General features: G+C 50.4%; 2 protein-coding genes across 4 annotated transcripts in view; one reads left to right on the forward strand and one right to left on the reverse strand.

The window, feature by feature from the left end:
* Positions 1–9995: 9995 nt before the first annotated feature.
* Positions 9996–13023, reverse strand: MYD88 (MYD88 innate immune signal transduction adaptor). 2 transcript variants are annotated; one of them, XM_007462689.1, is made up of 5 exons: positions 12679–13023; positions 11680–11814; positions 11103–11283; positions 10827–10918; positions 9996–10562 (listed from the first exon to the last, which is right to left on the reverse strand). In XM_007462689.1, the coding sequence occupies exons 1-5, from the start codon at positions 13004–13006 to the stop codon at positions 10408–10410; spliced, it is 891 nt and encodes a 296-aa protein (XP_007462751.1). In that variant the 5' UTR covers positions 13007–13023; the 3' UTR covers positions 9996–10407. The 2 variants fall into 2 exon arrangements, with proteins under 2 accessions (XP_007462751.1, XP_007462752.1); XM_007462690.1 differs by lacking the exon at positions 11680–11814 and having other exon boundaries at positions 10026–10562; positions 12679–13011.
* Positions 13024–14633: 1610 nt separating this feature from the next.
* Positions 14634–16595, forward strand: part of ACAA1 (acetyl-CoA acyltransferase 1) — a 10820-nt gene continuing 8858 nt past the window's right edge. Inside the window, exons 1-3 of one of the 2 annotated variants that reach the window (XM_007462691.1) lie at positions 14634–14897; positions 15100–15193; positions 16174–16231. In XM_007462691.1, the coding sequence (XP_007462753.1) occupies positions 14721–14897; positions 15100–15193; positions 16174–16231 (329 nt within the window). In that variant the 5' untranslated portion in view covers positions 14634–14720. The remainder of the gene's footprint in view (positions 14898–15099; positions 15194–16173; positions 16232–16595) is intronic. The other variant, XM_007462692.1, reaches the window with a different exon arrangement.

The raw sequence follows: 16595 nt of genomic DNA on the forward strand, positions 1-16595 counted from the left end.
TGTGTCCCCTGCATCGGCAGGCGGACTCTAAACCACTGCGCCACCAGGGAAGCCCTTTACTTCCTTTTTATGTTAAATTAAAAAAAAAAAAACGTTTTATCTTGAGATAATTATAGATTCACAAAAAGTTGCAAGAATAGTACAGAGAAGTTTCTGAACCTTTCACACAATTTCCCCCAATGGATACATCTTATGTAACTATAGTACAGTATCAAAACCAGGAGCTTGACATTGGTACAATGTACAGTTCTTTGCCAGTTTATTACATGCAGGTCCTGTGTAACCACCACTACAATCAAGATACAGAACTACTACCACACCTGAAAGATCTCCCTCAGCTACCTCTTTATAGAACATCCATCCCCTTTCTCCGCCAACCATCCCTGACAACCACTAATTTATTCTCCATCTCATCCATTTCGAGTAGAATTTCATTTTGATTTATTTCTAGTTTTTGGAGAGTGTCTCTTTGTGCAGATATTTAGGTATGACATTGTGTATACATAACTTATCTCAGTTCTACTTGTGTTGACATTACCAGTTTCAGTGAGAGGTAGAAACCTTTCTTTAAGTCCCTTTACTCTCCCCTGTTTATAACTGTCTTAAATATTTTCTCTATATAAATTGAGAACTGCATCAGACGATGCATGAGTACTCAGGACAGGGGACGATGGACTGGACCTGGTAGGCTTTGATCTTTTTAGGAAAGAGGAAATAGAAGGGACCACAGGGTCCCTCCTCCCAGCCAGCAGTCACTTCATTTCTCCCTTTCGTTTGTGCAGTTGCTTGAAGTAGAAATTACCACAGTACTCATCAACTTTTCTAATCTATCCTGCATACAACCACTAACCTTTTGCTTAAAGCTTCAGGTATAATTTAGAAAACTCAAGAGAAGGAAAACATATTATTAAATTATTTTCACTCTTTTGTTCTTCCTTCTTCATATTCCAAGATTGCTTTTCCAATCATTTATCTTTTGCTTCAAAAACTTCTACTAGCTATTTTTTAAGGGATGGGGGTTGCTGTTGACAAATTCTCTCAGTTTTTCTTCGTCTGAGAATGTCTTGATTTCCTCTTCATTCCCGATTTTCTCTGCATATAGGATTTTTAGTTGACAGTTCTTTTCTTTCAGCACTTGGAAAATGTGCCACTTCCTTCTGACTACCATGGTTTCTGATGAGAAACTTGACTTCATTCAAAATTGTTTTTCCATTATAGGGAAGTTGTCATTTCTCTCTGGCTACTTTCAAGATTTTTCTTTGCCTTTAGTTTTCAGAAGTTTGACTATGATGAATATTGACATGGATTTCTTTGGGTTATCCTCTTTGGGATTTTCTCAGCTTCTTGAATCTATAGGTTTATGTCTTTGCCATATTTGGAAAATTTTTAGCCATATTTATTTGAATATTTTTTAAGCTCCACCTTCTTCCTCCTCTACTTTTGAGACTCCAATGACATAAATATTAGATCTTTTCTTATAGTCCCACAAATTCCTGAGACTCTGTTAATTTTTTTTTCAGTCTATTCTCTCTTTGTTGTTCAGATTGGGTGATTTCTATTATTCTTTCTTCAAGTTCATTTTACTATAGAACTCATCTAGTGACATTTTTCAGTGGGTTTTTTTTTTCCGGTTTTAAAATTTCAGTTTAGTTCTTCTTCATCTGTTTTGTTTCTTTGCTGAGACTCTTCATTTGTTTGAAGTATGTCTGTAATTGCTCATTGAAGCATTTTTATACTGGCTGCTTTAAAATCCTTGTCAGATAATTTCAACATCACTGTCATTTTGGTGTTAGCATCTATTGGTTATCTTTTCTTGCTCGAGTTGAGATTTTCCTGGTTCTCAGTATAAAGAGTGATTTTCAGTCCTGGACATTTTGAGTATTATGTTATGAGACTCTGGATCCTATTTAAATCTTCTCTTTTAGCAGGCTTTCACTGATGCTGTCAGATAGAGGTCAAAGTTCATGTTCCCCACTCAGCCGCTGTTGACATCCTGGGAAGGGGGTGTAGAGTGGGTGCCTAATTACTGCTGGGCCAGGGTGGGAGTTCAGGCTGCCCACCGATCCTCTGCTGAGACCACCCTGGCTGGGAGGGGAAGGATGCCTTGTTTTTGCCACACTCGTGGCTTCTACTAACAGGATGGAGGAGCACATTGCTTCTGGCAATGGTGACAGCCCTGACTCTCCACTAAGCCTTCTGACAGCACCCTGCAAGTAGGAGTAGAAGCCTGGGGTCCCCGTTTATCTTGGCTGGCAGAGTATAGGGAGTATTACAGTTTTTCTTCTGTGGTTTGACTGGAGTAGAGTAGACTGGAGTAGTCTAAAAGTTTTCTTTCTTGTTACTCTGCCCCTTCCTAGTCCTTTGGCTAGAAAGAGGAGGATTTCTTTTTTTTTCATCTGTACCCATTTGTTTCTGGGTTGCTAGCTTCTCCAGTACTCAGGCTGAGATATCTGAGGCAAAAAGAAAACCATCAGAATCATTGCCATGTCTTTCTGTGGGTCCCAAGGCTGCTAGTCAGACTATCAGACTATCTCCCTCTCCACCCTTCAGAGTCTTCTTATTTTATATATATATATATATATATGTATGTATGTATGTATGTATGTATATATATATGTATATATATATGGCCCAGGGTTTTTTTTTTTTTAGCTGTACTTAACAGAGGGACTGAGGAGACCTGTTTATTCCATATTGTCCTGGAACCACAAGTCCCCAGGGACTTTTAGACCATTTCTTCTGCCTCATCTGGTGAACAGCAGCCAGTGGGGACAGTGTTCACCTGAATTGATGGTGAGATCCCTCCTCACCCACCTCCCTATCAGCCCAGTGGCCCTGCCTGTTTTTCTGTGATTCTGAGTTTGCCTTCTGGAATTTGAAATCATTCCAGCCTGTTTTGAGCAGGCATTTTCCAGTTTTCTACCACTTGCTAGTTCCCAGCCCCACCACTCAGAATTCTCCATCAACCAGAGCCCCACAGAGGCTGCTCCTGCACTGTTGCGGGCCAGAACTCTATTCGTGTCTTTCAGGCTGGAGCACACGGTCCCCTTTGCTACAGAGTGAGGCTTGCAATGCAGCTGCCGAAGAGCCATGGCGCTTCCCCGTTTTTCCAGGGTCAGTGGTCTGGTCCTTCTGACTCAAATGCCATGCAGTTTGTGAGAGTCCCTTTTAAGTTTAAGTTAAAGGAAAATATTTTGAGTGAAGAAAATATTTTTGGAACACTTTTATTAAGACTCAAAATTAATGAATGATTAAAAAAAAAAAAAAACAGTGATCCAAGGTGAGATTTTCAGATGTCTGGGAATATATTATCAAAATTTTCTTCCACTTCCCCATGAGATAGGAAACAATTATTTTCATTTCAGTCTCCTCTCTTGGGCATAAGAATCTCTAGAGTTACATATGTGTAGTAAAGAGTGGACCTAGGACTTCCCTGGTGGCGCAGTGGTTGAGAGTCCGCCTGCTGATGCAGGGAACATGGGTTCGTGCCCCGGTCTGGGAAGATCCCACATGCCGTGGAGCGGCTAGGCCCGTGAACCATGGCCGCTGAGCCTGCGCATCCGGAGCCTGTGCTCCGCAACGGGAAAAAGAGTGGATCCACCTGGCCTACTCACAATGACCAAACTGTGTTGATTGTACTTTAAACCAATACATCGCTCCACAATGAAGTTGCAATAAATGATATATTTGCTTTCTAGACATGAATGAGATGCCTTACTGGATATACTCCAGGAAGGCCAGAGAAACTGGAATAATTTACTGGTGAATTTCTTTCAGGATAGCCCATGATTTATCTAGAATATAATCTTTACATATCTGGATCCTTCAAATTAGACCAAAGGGAAAATCTGGGCTGCAAGCCTCAATTAGAAGTGTGGTATGCTGCTATGCTGACAACTGGTGCTCCCTGACCTGTATCTTCTGAGACCAGAACCCAGTGTGGTGGATGACCAATTCATGAGTTGAACAAAAGAAGACCTCCTACAGGGCAGTGCATGTGTTCACTACAGGTATGGCACTTAGGGCTAAGTACCATAAGGATTACAAGAAAACAAACAAATAAAAGTAACACATGAAGCATATATGATAAGGAGGCACCGCAGTCCAGAGCACGAGCTCTGGAATCACACAGGCTTGGTTCGAATCCTAGCTAAGCCACTACCATCTGTATACCCTGAAGAACAGTGGAAAGTTTAAATGTTGTTTTATCAAATTTCGAAAAAGAAGTGAAGAAAGAACCTATCTGCCAGGAAGGGACATTGTGGGGTGCAGCATCCAGTCGGGTCAGGCTCTGCATCCCCTGCTCAGAAACCTTTGCCGCCTGGCTCATGGTGGTGCTGGCAGCTGAGCAGCCCTGGAGAAGGTGCTTCAGTCTCCAGGCCTCGCAGAGAAGCTGGGGAGGTCCCCGGAGGAGGCTGGCCACACCCTGGCAAGCTCTGGGTGCCTCCTGCACTCAGCTCTGAGCAGGCTCTGGCCTCTGGGCCCCTTGCAGGGGACGGGCTGGCTGATACATATGCGGGGCTCAAGGTTAGGAAGCCGGTACCATCCAGTCACCTTCCACTTCCTTCCCCAAAGGAGAGGGAGGTGAAGGTCCAAGAAGAGCCCCAAAGAGGCATGGCAAAGATGGAGGATCACACAGAGACAAAAGGAGAGGACGATTGGAAGAGGGGCCACCGTAGCAATCGGGATATACCATTGACATCTAGGCCCCAGGAGACCAGTGGAGTCCTCACTTCCCTCAAGTGCGATCCTGAGCCAGTGGACCTCCTTCCCGAGCACCCAGAAGACAACTTGAGTGAGAATGCCCAGATGTCTCCAATGAGCTCCTCCTCAGAAAGCCATGTCATCTGCTCAGATGGAGATCCTGGAGATGTCCTGCCTCCTTGGAAGCCTGAGTCCCATGCCATGGTGTTCTCTGCCCCAACCGCATGCTGCTCCCTGCTGCTGGAGAGGCCAAAAAAAGAAGTGCTGGGTGAAGACCACCGGCCCAAATCACCAAGGCTCACTGATGTCTGGAAAGGAGCTGCAGCGTGAAAAATCTTCAGACATCCCATCAAGAAGCTCCTCTTCCCTGGTATCTACCAGCAGTAGGCCCTGCAAGCAGAAGATTCCCCTGCCGCTTTTTCTTTCACTGCCGGGACCGAGGTCGCCCCTGCCGCTGACAAGGGGTCGAGGTGAACGGGCCCCTCCTCCTAAGCTTCCATGCTTAGCTGCTGCCAAAAACCCAGGCACCTTTGTTAACATAGTTATGGCTCTCTCTCTCAGAACTAGCCCATTTAGCTCCAGGTTCCTTAGTGCGCCCGACGCACTTGCACAGCATTTAAGAGCCTTCCACAACTGCAAGGTCACATGTTTATTTCTTATCGCAGGAACACAACCTCTGTAAACTTTATTTCTGTCAGAACCTGTCTCACCAAGCCATGGCTGGAAGAATCTCTGGATACAGATCAGGGGCAGAGGGTCCTCAGGAGCGGCGTCCAGTCCACCCCGCGGAGGCGGTCGGCGTTGAAGTCCAGCAGGCCCTCCCGCAGGGAGGCGCGCACGGCGGGCAGAGGCACCAAATCCTGCAGCGCGCACAGGTCCTCACAGCGCCAGAAGAAGTCGGCCGCGCTGTCGCGGCGCAGCTTCACCGAGTGATCATGGCCCGAGCGCGGCCTCGGGGACGTTGGCGGCAGATACGATGTCCACACCCGCCTGGGGGCCACGGCTCGCCTCCCGGCCCCTCGGGCGCCCATCGCCCGGCGGCTGTGGACCCGCAGCCCGCGCAGGACCGGCGTCGCAGCCCAGCTAGGCCAGCCCCTCCATGCCGCGCTCCCGCGCGGCCTCCCACCCGCAACGCCGGCCGTTGGCGCCAACCTCATCGGCCTCCGCACCGCGGGCCAGTATATTGTTTTTTGTGTTTTTTGGTCACAATTTTGTACAGCCATCTCCAGAACACTTCACTGTGCAAAACTGAAACTCTGTACCCATTAAACAACTATTTTTTCCAAATAATATTTGAAATTGCCTTTTTAAAAAATTGAAGTATAGTTAATTTACAATGTTGTGTTAGTTTCAAGTATAGCGGAGTGATTCAGTTTTATGTGTGAGTGTATGCATATATTCTTTTTCATATTCTTTAAACAACTCTTCATTCTCTCCTTCGCTCAGGCCCTGGAAACCACCATTCTATTTTCTATCTCTAAGAATTTGTCTGTTCTAGATACCTTATGTAGGTGGAATTATATAGCATTTGTCTTTTTGCAACTGGCTTATTTCACTTAGCATAATGTCCTCAAGGTTCATCCATATTGTAGCATGTGTCAGAATTTCATTCCTTTTAAGGATGAATACTATTCTATTATATGTATATACCACATTTTGTTTATTCATTCATCTGTCAAGGGATACTTGGGTTGCTTACCCATTTTGGCTATTGTGAATAATGCTGCTACGAATGTGGGTGTACAAATATCTCTTTGATATTTGCACCCTGCTTTCAGTTCTTTTGGGTTTCCACACAGAAGTGGAATTGCTGGATCATATGGTATTTCTGTTTTTAGTTTTTTGGGAAATTGCCATACCACAGCGAATGTACCATTTGGTATTTTTGCTTTGTTTTGTTTTGTTTGGCCACACAGTGTGGCATGCAGGATCTTAGTTCCCCGACCAGGGATTGAACCCGTGCCCCTACTTTGGGAGCACAGAGTCTTAACCACTGGACCACCAAGGAAGTCCCAGTTTTCTGGGTTTTTTGGTAGTAGCCGTTCTAATGGGTATGAGATGGTATCTCATTGTGGTTTTGATTTGCATTTCCCTAATGATTAGTGATATTGAGCATCTTTTCATGTACTTTTTAGTCATCTGTATATCTTCTTTGGAGAGATGTCTATTAAAGTCCCTTGCTCTTTTTTTTTTTTTTTTTTGTTTTTTTTTTTTTTTTTTTTTGGCTGCCTCGGGTTTTTGTTGGAGCCCGGGGAATTTTTTTTTTTTTTTTAGTTGCGGCATGTGAAATCATTTTTTTTTTTTTTTTTAGTTGCAGCATGCGAACTCTTAGTTGCGACATGTGGGATCTAGTTCCCTGACCAGGGATTGAACCCGGGCCCTCTGCATTGGGAGCATGGAGTCTTAGCCACTGGACTACCAGGGAAGTCCCCCTTGCCCATTTTTTAATTGGGTTGTTTATTTTTTTGTTGCTCTCACATATTTTGTATATTGACCTCTACTGGATATATGACCCCAAAATATCTTTTTATAATTGATGTGTTTGAACCAGGATACAACAAAGTCACACTATATTCGTATATTTTATTGTCTAATCTGGAGGAAATCCCTGTCCCTGTTTCTTTCCCTTGCCCTTCACTTGTGGCAGAATCCAAGTCCATTGTCATGTAGATTTGTAATTTTGTATTTTACCTTTGCTGCTGCCCTCCAAAATTTCCTGCTTTTGCCTTGGATAATTTCATCAGTGAATTTTCCCTTTAGGAAAAAGGACTTCTCTATCAAAAGTTCCTAGGGGACTAAAACAAAAATGAGAAGAGGAAGCTTTCTCAGTATCTGGGAACCTACCTTTGGGGAGGTGGGCACTGGAGGAAGGTGAGAGGGTTGTGAGGATTAGATGGCGTTGAGCTGAGCGCTTTCAGGTCACCATCTTGATCTGAGAGAACAGGGGCTTTCCCCATGACATGACTGGTGTTGCCCAGAGAGCCCTCTCCATGACCAGGAGCAGACCCAAAGACTGTCCCCCCAGCCATGGGGGCACAAGGCCGATCCCAGGGGCCCTGCTTGGACCACACTGAGGCTTTGTTCCCAAGGGGACACTGGAGAGGAAGGCCTGGCCTCAGGGGGACTTTCTAGGAGTCCTGAGTGTACAGAGGCAAGGCTGGGAAGCCTCCAGCATCCAGGAGGCTCAGGAGCCAGGACGTGATAACAGAGAGACCAGTAAGAGAAAAGCTGTGGTCACTGAAAATATCTGGGCACTCTAAAAGGTCACCAGAATTATCTCTGGGATTAGGATTATGGGTATATTTTTCTTCATATTTTCTAATTTTTCTCAAGTGAACAGTAAAGAAGTCGTGCATTCTATTTAAAAATAGATCGATCCTTTCAGGATTAACACAGATATGCCCAAGCATGGCCATTACTGGTTAACAACTGCGTTCTCCAGAGATCTGTGATCTGGAGTGGGGTCTCTCCAGACTCTCCTTGGAGCCTAGGAGAGCAGCCCCTCCCGCTGGCTGGGCCAGGACCCAGGAGTGTGGCACAATCCGCAGAAGACCAAGCTTGGCAGAAGCAAGCAGAGTCCCCAGCGTCGGTAGCTGAGCTGCTGTTTACAGTTCTGCCTGCAGCCCTGGTGAGGCTTGGACCCTGTGAGGAGGAGGCCCAGCCTTAAGGAAGTTCCTGGCAAACCCACTGGAACCTACCCAAGGGCCCAGTTTCATGTACCCAGGAGAGCATTATCCCAAGTTACTGCTTCCAAACTCCTTCCAGACACAAATGAAACCTGCTACTCCCAAAGTAGAGAACTCTTTATTATAAACCTAGGATACAGAAGGGGAAATTACAAACTGAGGAATTCCTCAGCTCTCTTTGAAATTCTCACAATGAATACAAACAGGTGTGAAAGATATATATTTTTTTAAGTTGTTAATTTTTTTTGTCTTTATCGAGTTTGTTACAATATTGCTTCTGTTTCATGTTTTGGTTTTTTGGCCCTGAGGCATGTGGGATCTTAGCTCCCCCACCAGGGATCGAACCCACACCCTCTGCACTGGAAGGTGAAGTCTTAACCACTGACTGCCAGGGAAGTCCCTGGAAGATACTTTCTTGAAAGAGTTTTAAAATACTTCCCAGTACCAAAGTGGGGATAGGTACCTAGTAGCTAAGTGCTTCATCAAGATCATGCAGAGAGGGGCCTCCAGTCCCTCTTGAGACCCTGAGGGAAGGTACTTGGTTTGCCCCAGCCCTTGCTGGAAGTGGAGCAGAGAAGGCATACATTTGCTATTAGATTTAGGGTCCTGGGTCCTATCCTGGCACAGAGACCTGAGACCATGACATTTTCTCCTTGAAGGAGAGCTTAAGGGAAACCAACGTACAAATCCCCCAAGGAGGGAAAAACAGCTGTCACAGCTAACTTGTTCTGTGAGTTCATGCAGCTCTTTCCTCGCTCTGTGCTTCACTGAAGGCGTAAATGCTGGCATAATGGGTCCTTTCCAGAGTCTGGTTCCAATGAAGAGGGAAACAAAAAGAATACAAGATTGTTCCATCTTAGTCCAGGGTTAGGCCCCCTTTGTGGTGGGACTGTCCCACCCAGCTGTTCCTGGCAGCTATATCCAGGGAAATGTGTGCAGGAAGATGCCTGTATGTGTGTGCATGAGGGGGCCTGTGCACGTATATATGTGTCTCTGTGTGTGAGCTTGTATGTGTCCATGTGCCTACAAGCTTTGGGGCAAGAGGCTCTTGTGTGGTCACTGTTTGTAAACTAGTCCCAGCAAACAACTCTGTAAGGCAATTAAGTACAGAAGATTGGTGGGAAAGTTCTCTCTGGGTGGCCCAGGGAGGAAGGCTTCCTGCTCACACCACCATGGTGACCTAGCTCCAGAACCCAAACTTGATGGAGATGCCAGAGGATGGGATCCCATCTCATGCAGGGCAGAGCTGAGAGCAGGACCACAGGCACTCAATAGGTGGAAGTGAAAAGCAGCCCCAGACGCTCAGGCCAGTCTCTTGGGGACTTATCACAGGGAAGGTGTGCAGAGGCTGGGAGGAGTCAAAGAGGCAGGTGAGAGGTGGACCCTTGGGGAATCAGGCTCAATGTAGGACCTCCCTATGCTAGGCCAGGCTGCTTCCCCATCTGTCCCCTGGGGCAGTGGGATGTGAGGTGGGGCAACAGGGCCCCAAAGCATCCGTAGGCACCATCGTGGAAGCAGCTGCCCCAGCAGTGCCATGGTCCCAGCAGTGGCCAGCACGTTGCCCAGGCAGCTAGCTCTCTCTCAGGCAAGATTTGTCTCCTGTCCCCAGGAGACTCAGAACAGTGCTTCACCATTTCCCACAATCATTCGAACACAGCTACTGCCTGTTCTCCTCACCCTACTTAGTTCTCAGGTGGAGAAACTGAGGCCTAAGATGTGTGGATGGCTCAGAGCTGGCACTTCTGGTCTTCCTCTTAGTCCCGGCTGGCTCTCGTTTTTACTGTCCTGGCTGATAACAGCAAGTGGGTGTGCCACTTGCAGCCACATGTTCTATGCAGGACATGAGATGTGATGTCCAGATATGTACAATGGCTGCAGCTGTGTCTTTGGAGTTGGCATGTCCAGGAATCAAGAGGCCAGTGGAGCACAGATTCCCCGTACAACTGCAGGTGGAGGCAGGGGTAGAAGTACATGTACAGGCAGATAGATGCACACATACCCAGGGACTCAGGGCAGTTCAGGGCAGGGACAGGGCCTTGGCAAGGCGAGTCCAGAACCAGGACTTGGTGCAGGGGTTGGTGTAGTCGCAGACAGTGATGAACCGCAGGATGCTGGGGAACTCTTTCTTCATTGACTTGTACTTGATGGGGATCAGTCGCTTATGATGGGCACCTGCAAGCCAAAGGTACAGAGCTGGCACCAGGCTCTCACAGTGGGGTGGGACCAATCCTCAGTCCAGGGGTTAACAACATCCCTCTCCCAACTAAGCACCCCTGGTACATATTCACCCACACAAAGGGCACTCATGTGCATGCACACTTATGTGTAGAGACCTGCCCAAGTTCCTTGATGCTCTATCTGTGGCCCTTGGTGAGGGAAGGCTGGCATCTTGAGGCCCCGCCCACTTCTCTGTGGCAAAGGCAGGGCTAAGCTTACCAGGAGAGAGGCTGAGTGCAAACTTAGTCTGGAAGTCACATTCCTTGCTTTGCAAGTAATCATCAGAGACAACCACCACCATCCGACGGCACCTAAGGGAGAGTGGGCAGGCTATAGGCACCGTGGTGACCTAGTTCAGCATACCCCCAGGGGACAGCCTTGGGAGGAGCCCACTGTGCCCAGGCTAGACAGCGTCCAAATGGGAGGATCCCAGCATCGGGATCCCTGGCAGGGCTTTGTACAACCACCCACTTGCCCCCTGGCCACCTAGCCAACCTCTTTTCAATGAGTTCACTGGCAATGGACCAGACGCAGGTGCCAGGCAGGACGTCGCGGTCAGATACACACAACTTCAGCCGATGGTTTGTCTGTTCCAGCTCCTGGATCATCACCTGTACAAACTGGATATCGCTGGGGCAGTAGCAGATGAAGGCATCAAAACGCTCAGGCATTTGCCCTGGGTGCAGAGCACAAGGGTGATGGTCAGAGCCCTACAGGAAGGCTGGGGAGGAGCCCAGCCAGGTGCCCCCAGCCTAAGCGACCGTGATCCTGGACCCTACACAATCCTGAGATGACACTACTCAGAGAAAGTGCCTTTCCCAGGAGCGGAAAGATGAGCACCTTCTTACCACCCCAGGCCAAACCCTAAGTTGACCATGAGATAGACACATCATCTCATGAAAATCTCATACCAAAACCAGAGGTAGGACTTCATTATTCCCATTTCTTAGGAAACTGAAGCTCAGAGAGATTAAGTGACTTGCCCAAGGTGCCACAGTCCATCTGCGTTCAACATCCATGCTTTTAACACCACAATGTCCTATGGCCCAGGGGGGCAGTACTGGGCCCTTACCCAGGGGGTCATCGCAAATGGTGATGCCCGCCGGATCTCTCGTCCGAGGAATGCTGCTGTCTACAGAGTCCACCTGTAAAGGCTTCTCAGATGCCTCCTGCTGCTGCTTCAGAATATACTTTTGGCAATCCTCCTCTGTGGGGAAGAGACAAGGTGTGGCCAGCTCCCCGCAGGTACCCCACGCCTCTACCCACGGTCAGGATCCAGCCCCTGTCCCACCTCCCTGGCTGTGTTGTCCTCCAGGGCTTCTCTAGCCCAGTGGTGCCATCCACAGTTCAACAGCTCTGAAAAGATGAGCTTCCACCTGGCTCTGGTCATCCTAAAGAGACGTCAGTGGTGTTCTGGCCATGAGGGAAGCCATCCAGGTCAGGCTTGTGTCTCTATCCCATTGCCCTCCACTCCCCCACCCCCCACCCCGGGCTCCGGGCTCCTGAGAATAGAATCCAAGGTATGCTTCTTCTAGGATCCACGGCTGATGTGAGCAGGGCATGTAAGAAGAGCTCAGGAGACCTGGTGATTATGTGCAGCGAGGGCAGCAGCCCCAACCAAGTGGGCCACTGTCCCCATGCCTGTGCAGGTATGGGTCAGCAAGTGGCAGGAAGGGGTGCATTTTCCAGGGATCTGAAGTTTCCAAAGACTGTCAGCTTTCAGTCCCTTACTTGCCTGTTGCTCTACATACTTGAAGCAATTCCAAGCCCCCCACAGAGGACCCCTATTCTGACTCCTGGTCCTATGTGAAAGCCTTTGTCTAAGCTGTTTCCTTGTGCCTTTCCCGGCCTTCGCCTTCTTTCTCTAGTCCCTATCATCCCACGTATGGAAAGAGTCTTGCACGGTTCCTCCTCTGCAGGCTGCCTCCCGTGTCCCCCTTGCCACCCCAAAACTACTCCCTCCCCCTGCTCTCCCCGCCTCCAAGACAGGAAAGGCGGGACGGATGCTGAGGTCAGCCCCCTCATCCCCACCCCCACCTCGGATATGAGGCCCGGAAGGGGGCGTCCTCACCGATACTGGGTCCCAGTTCCATCAGCAAGTCGTCGCGGCCCAGCTTGCCGAGGAGCTCGAGCAGGCGGCCCACCGAAGCGCCGGGTCGTCCCTGCCAGTCGTCCAGCAGGCTGCCCGTGGGGTCGGCATGCGTCTCCAGCCGCCGGATCTCCAAGTACTCGAAGCCCATCTCCTCCGCCAGCGCGGTCCAGTCGGCCGCCACATGCGCCCGCAAGTTTAGGAAGAGCGACAGGCGGCGCCGCACTCGCACGTTGAGCGCTGCCAGGGGCAGGGAGGACATGGAAGGGGTGGGGGGCGCGGAGCCCGCGTCCGGACCTCCTTCAGCCATGGCGGGCCGTCATGCAGAGGCGCGTCGTGGGTCTGTGCTTCCTCCTTACCCTACCGCCGCCCCGCCCCGCCCCGCCCCGCCCCGCCGGTTTCTCTTTCGAAGCGACGCCCCGCCCAACAATCTGGAGCCCCAGTAGATGTGCGGAAGTGGGGGGCGCCCCACCCCTGCCCTCGGGATCTCAGGGGACTGGGGGTGTGGGGACCGGGAACGTACCTTTTAAGGTCTATGGAGCTCCACCTATCTGTCCAGGAGGGTCTGGTGCGGCAGTGGGACGATGACCTTCCTTCCGGGGTTATAGGAAAGAGGTGACTTGCTCTTTGGCATCTGGTGGACTTAACATCCTTTCCATTAGGGATCTGAGGGGTTCATACGGTCCTGCCCTCGAGGATGGCGGGGAAGGGGCAAGGGGGCAGGCATCGGTTCTGCCTCCACACACACCCCCACCCTAATTCTGGTAGAGCACACAGTCCTGCCCTTAGGAGTATGGGGAATCCCTGGCTGTACACCCAGAGTTGGAGGTGGAAAAGGGCATATTGCCTTCTGGAACCAGAGGCATGCCGCGGCCCTGCCCTTGAAAAGTGGGGGGCACGACCCCACGCTCTGTGTTTGAGGGTAACAGGACACCCTGGCCTTCCTGTCTGAGAGAAACCCAGTACTACCCTCTGGGGTCTAGGGAAAACATTACCATTGGGAGTCAAGCGGGCACCCGGCCTTGCTTTTTAGGGGGCAGGGGACATCGTCCTGACCTGGGGAGCTTTGGTTCATTCATTCATTCAGTAGGTATTTATTGATCACCTATTAAGTGTCAAGCATGTTGCAGGCATCCTGGATACAGAGTCCTTCTCTGACTTGGCGGAAACCCCAGCCTAGCGGGGGAGGTGGGCACTAATCAAATCATCCCAAATGACTGTAAAATTGTTTTTTTTTTTAAAAAGTATGATACTCTTTCTCCAGATAGGGGGCTTGTCACATCTCCGGCACATTTGTACAATCCGTTCTCCTGCCACCCCAGAATCCCAAATTCCCTCAGTCTTCTCGAAAGACTTCCTAGGAGAGCCCAAGCTTGTCGGGGTAGGCTCTGGGGCATCTCGGAATTATTTAGGTCCCCCAGCTTGGGGGAGACAGCAGAGAAGGATAGGCAGGGGGAAAGAGGAATTATAGTCGCTGGCCCCTCTTTCCCGGCAAGAAGCTGTAGGCGGCGCTCCTGACGAACCTGCCTTCTGTTTGGTGGCGGGCAGAGGGCAGAGTTGTAGGGGAAGGGACCCCTGGCAATGGTGAAATTTGCTTCAAGATACCAATGGGGCTCTTGGAGACCCGCCTCGGGTTTGGCAGTAGGCGTGGCTGCAAGTAGAAAGGTTTTCCGTCTGTATTTCTAGGCGGAGCTTCAGAAAAGCCCACCTCCTGGTTGGCAGCCCCCTGAGGCTACTGTAGGCGGGGCTTTGAGTGGAAAGACCCTCTTGGGTTCAACTTTAGGAGGTTCCGTTTGCGGCTAGGGGCGGGACCTCAGGCAGACTCGCCTTCTGGTTGTCTGAGGCGGGGAGGTAGGCGGGACCTTAGAGGGAAGGGCCAGTCAGACCCGCAGGGTTGTGGGGGGGGCTTAGGATAGAGGAAGCGGGTGGTCAGAGGTACGGTTCAGCGCGTGCGCGGGCGTTGGTCTGTTGGTTGCTGCTCTCTGCTGCTGGCTGGTTGGGGCTTTCCCCTGCCGAGCTACGCGATGCGGAGGCTGCAGGTGGTGCTGGGTCACCTGAACCGCCAGCCCGCTTCGGGCCAGGAGCCGGCGCCGCGGGCTGCGCCATGTTGGAGCGGCGCTCCGCGGAAGTCGGCGGAGGATGTAGTGGTGGTGCACGGGCGGCGCACGGCCATTGGCCGGTCGGGCCGCGGCGGCTTCAAGGTGAGGCCCCTGGGCTCGGGCGCCGGGTGTGAGATGGCGGCCCGGGGCGGGCTGGCGTCTGGCTCCTCTGTTCGGAAACCCTCGGCGTCGGTGGTGGCTCCGCGCCCGAGTTGGACCGCCCTGTCTCTCTGGGGTGGGGCTGGGGGAGCTGGGATTTTGGGAACCCCGAGCATCGCCGCCAGCCGCGCGCTTCCCGCTGCAGGACACCAGCCCCGACGAGCTTCTCTCCGCCGTCATGACCGCGGTTCTCCAGGACGTCAAGCTGAGCCCGGCCCAGCTGGGAGATATCTGCGTGGGTGAGTGCACTACCCGGGCCCTGCGCTCGGTTCTCGCCTTCCCATACGCCGAAGCCCTCCTCAAACACCAGGCACTTTCCAGGTGTTTTCCCTGAGGGGAATGGCGATGGACTTCACGCAGCTGACTGTAATCGTCCCTTTCGGGCTATAGACTCCACCCCCCCACCCCCGCCTCCAGGCATTTTCTGTGCCCGCTCCAAGCACATTCTGCATATTAAGTGTGATAGAAAGCAGGGATCTCTAGTGACAGACATTTCAACGCCAGGGTCTTGGCACAGGAGTTTGAGAACATCCTAAGAGACTGGAGGCTAGGGTTCTCTCCCCATCCTGACGTACTATCTATGCCAGGGTAGAACAGAGGGGGTTTGGAGCATCAAAACCCATCTAGTCCAGCCCCGCACTTACAGATGGAGAAACTGAGGCAGATGGAGAAACTGAGGCCTGGGGAATTTGCAGCAGAGCTTGGACCTGAATCCAGGACCTCTTGACCTGCAGTCCAACCCTTTTTCTCCAACTCTGCTCCTCTAGCCTGGAAACATAACATTATATGGTAAGAGTCACGTCACGTAAGTGTCAGCCCTAGATGGGGGATCACTGTTCCACCCCTGGAGTGCCAGCAGGGCTTGGTGGAGGACACTTAGGGGAAGGTGTGCATTTCAAAAACACTTTCCTAACTGACAGAACTACTTTTTCAGACTTAAAGCTTTGCACTACATTCTTCTTTCCACGTTACCTTTTAAAGGCAGGCGACCTCCCCAGTGTGTGTTGATTTGGTAAAGCAGGTTGCATGGGTAAGGGAGCTTGGGCCTCTCAGGGACTGGATCTAGTGTGTGGCCAGGACAAGCTGCTGTATAGCTGGCTGCCCCTGCTCCAGACCTTGAAATTCCACTGTTTCTGAAGGAAGATCTGGAATGCCCCCCTCTTGGTAATCACAGCTGTACCTTAGTGCCTGGCACTGAATAAAGGTTTGTTGTCCACAGGAAATGTGCTTCAGCCTGGGGCCGGAGCATTAATGGCCCGAATTGCCCAGTTTCTGAGGTAAACTTTTCCAGTTCTTGCCCTGGGTTGGCTATTCACGCTCTTGCTTGGGCTCAGGTCCCAGAGAACTCAGCCTGTTGGGGGGAGAAGATCGGGATTGGACACCAGACCTGGACACAGCCAGGGTCCTCAGCACCCTGCTTTTCTGGATGCTGCCTTTCCCCTACTTTGAAGGGAGGGTGTGTTTCCCAGCACTGAGCCAGGACAGACGGCCTTTGGGACTGGAGCAAAAAGTTCTTTGTGGCCTGATTTTTCTTAAGCCAAAATCAGCTTGTTGCTTGTGAACTCTGCCCTCTTGCCAAGTAAATAAGCAGGTTGGCACACTGAAGAGTGATCTTGAGCTTTTTTTTTTTTTTTTTTTTTT

This window comes from Lipotes vexillifer, unplaced genomic scaffold, assembly GCF_000442215.2.
Source record: "Lipotes vexillifer unplaced genomic scaffold, Lipotes_vexillifer_v1.1 scaffold539, whole genome shotgun sequence".
NCBI lineage: Eukaryota > Metazoa > Chordata > Mammalia > Artiodactyla > Lipotidae > Lipotes > Lipotes vexillifer.

Coding starts and splice junctions, on each gene's coding strand:
- MYD88 (XM_007462689.1), bottom strand. CDS start 13,006: ATGGCTGAAGGAGGTCCGGACGCGGGCTCCGCGCCCCCCACCCCTTCC. Junction 11,284..11,679: donor CATTTGCGATGACCCCCTGG/GTAAGGGCCCAG, acceptor CTCTGCACCCAG/GGCAAATGCCTGAGCGTTTT. Junction 10,919..11,102: donor AGTGAACTCATTGAAAAGAG/GTTGGCTAGGTG, acceptor ACTCTCCCTTAG/GTGCCGTCGGATGGTGGTGG.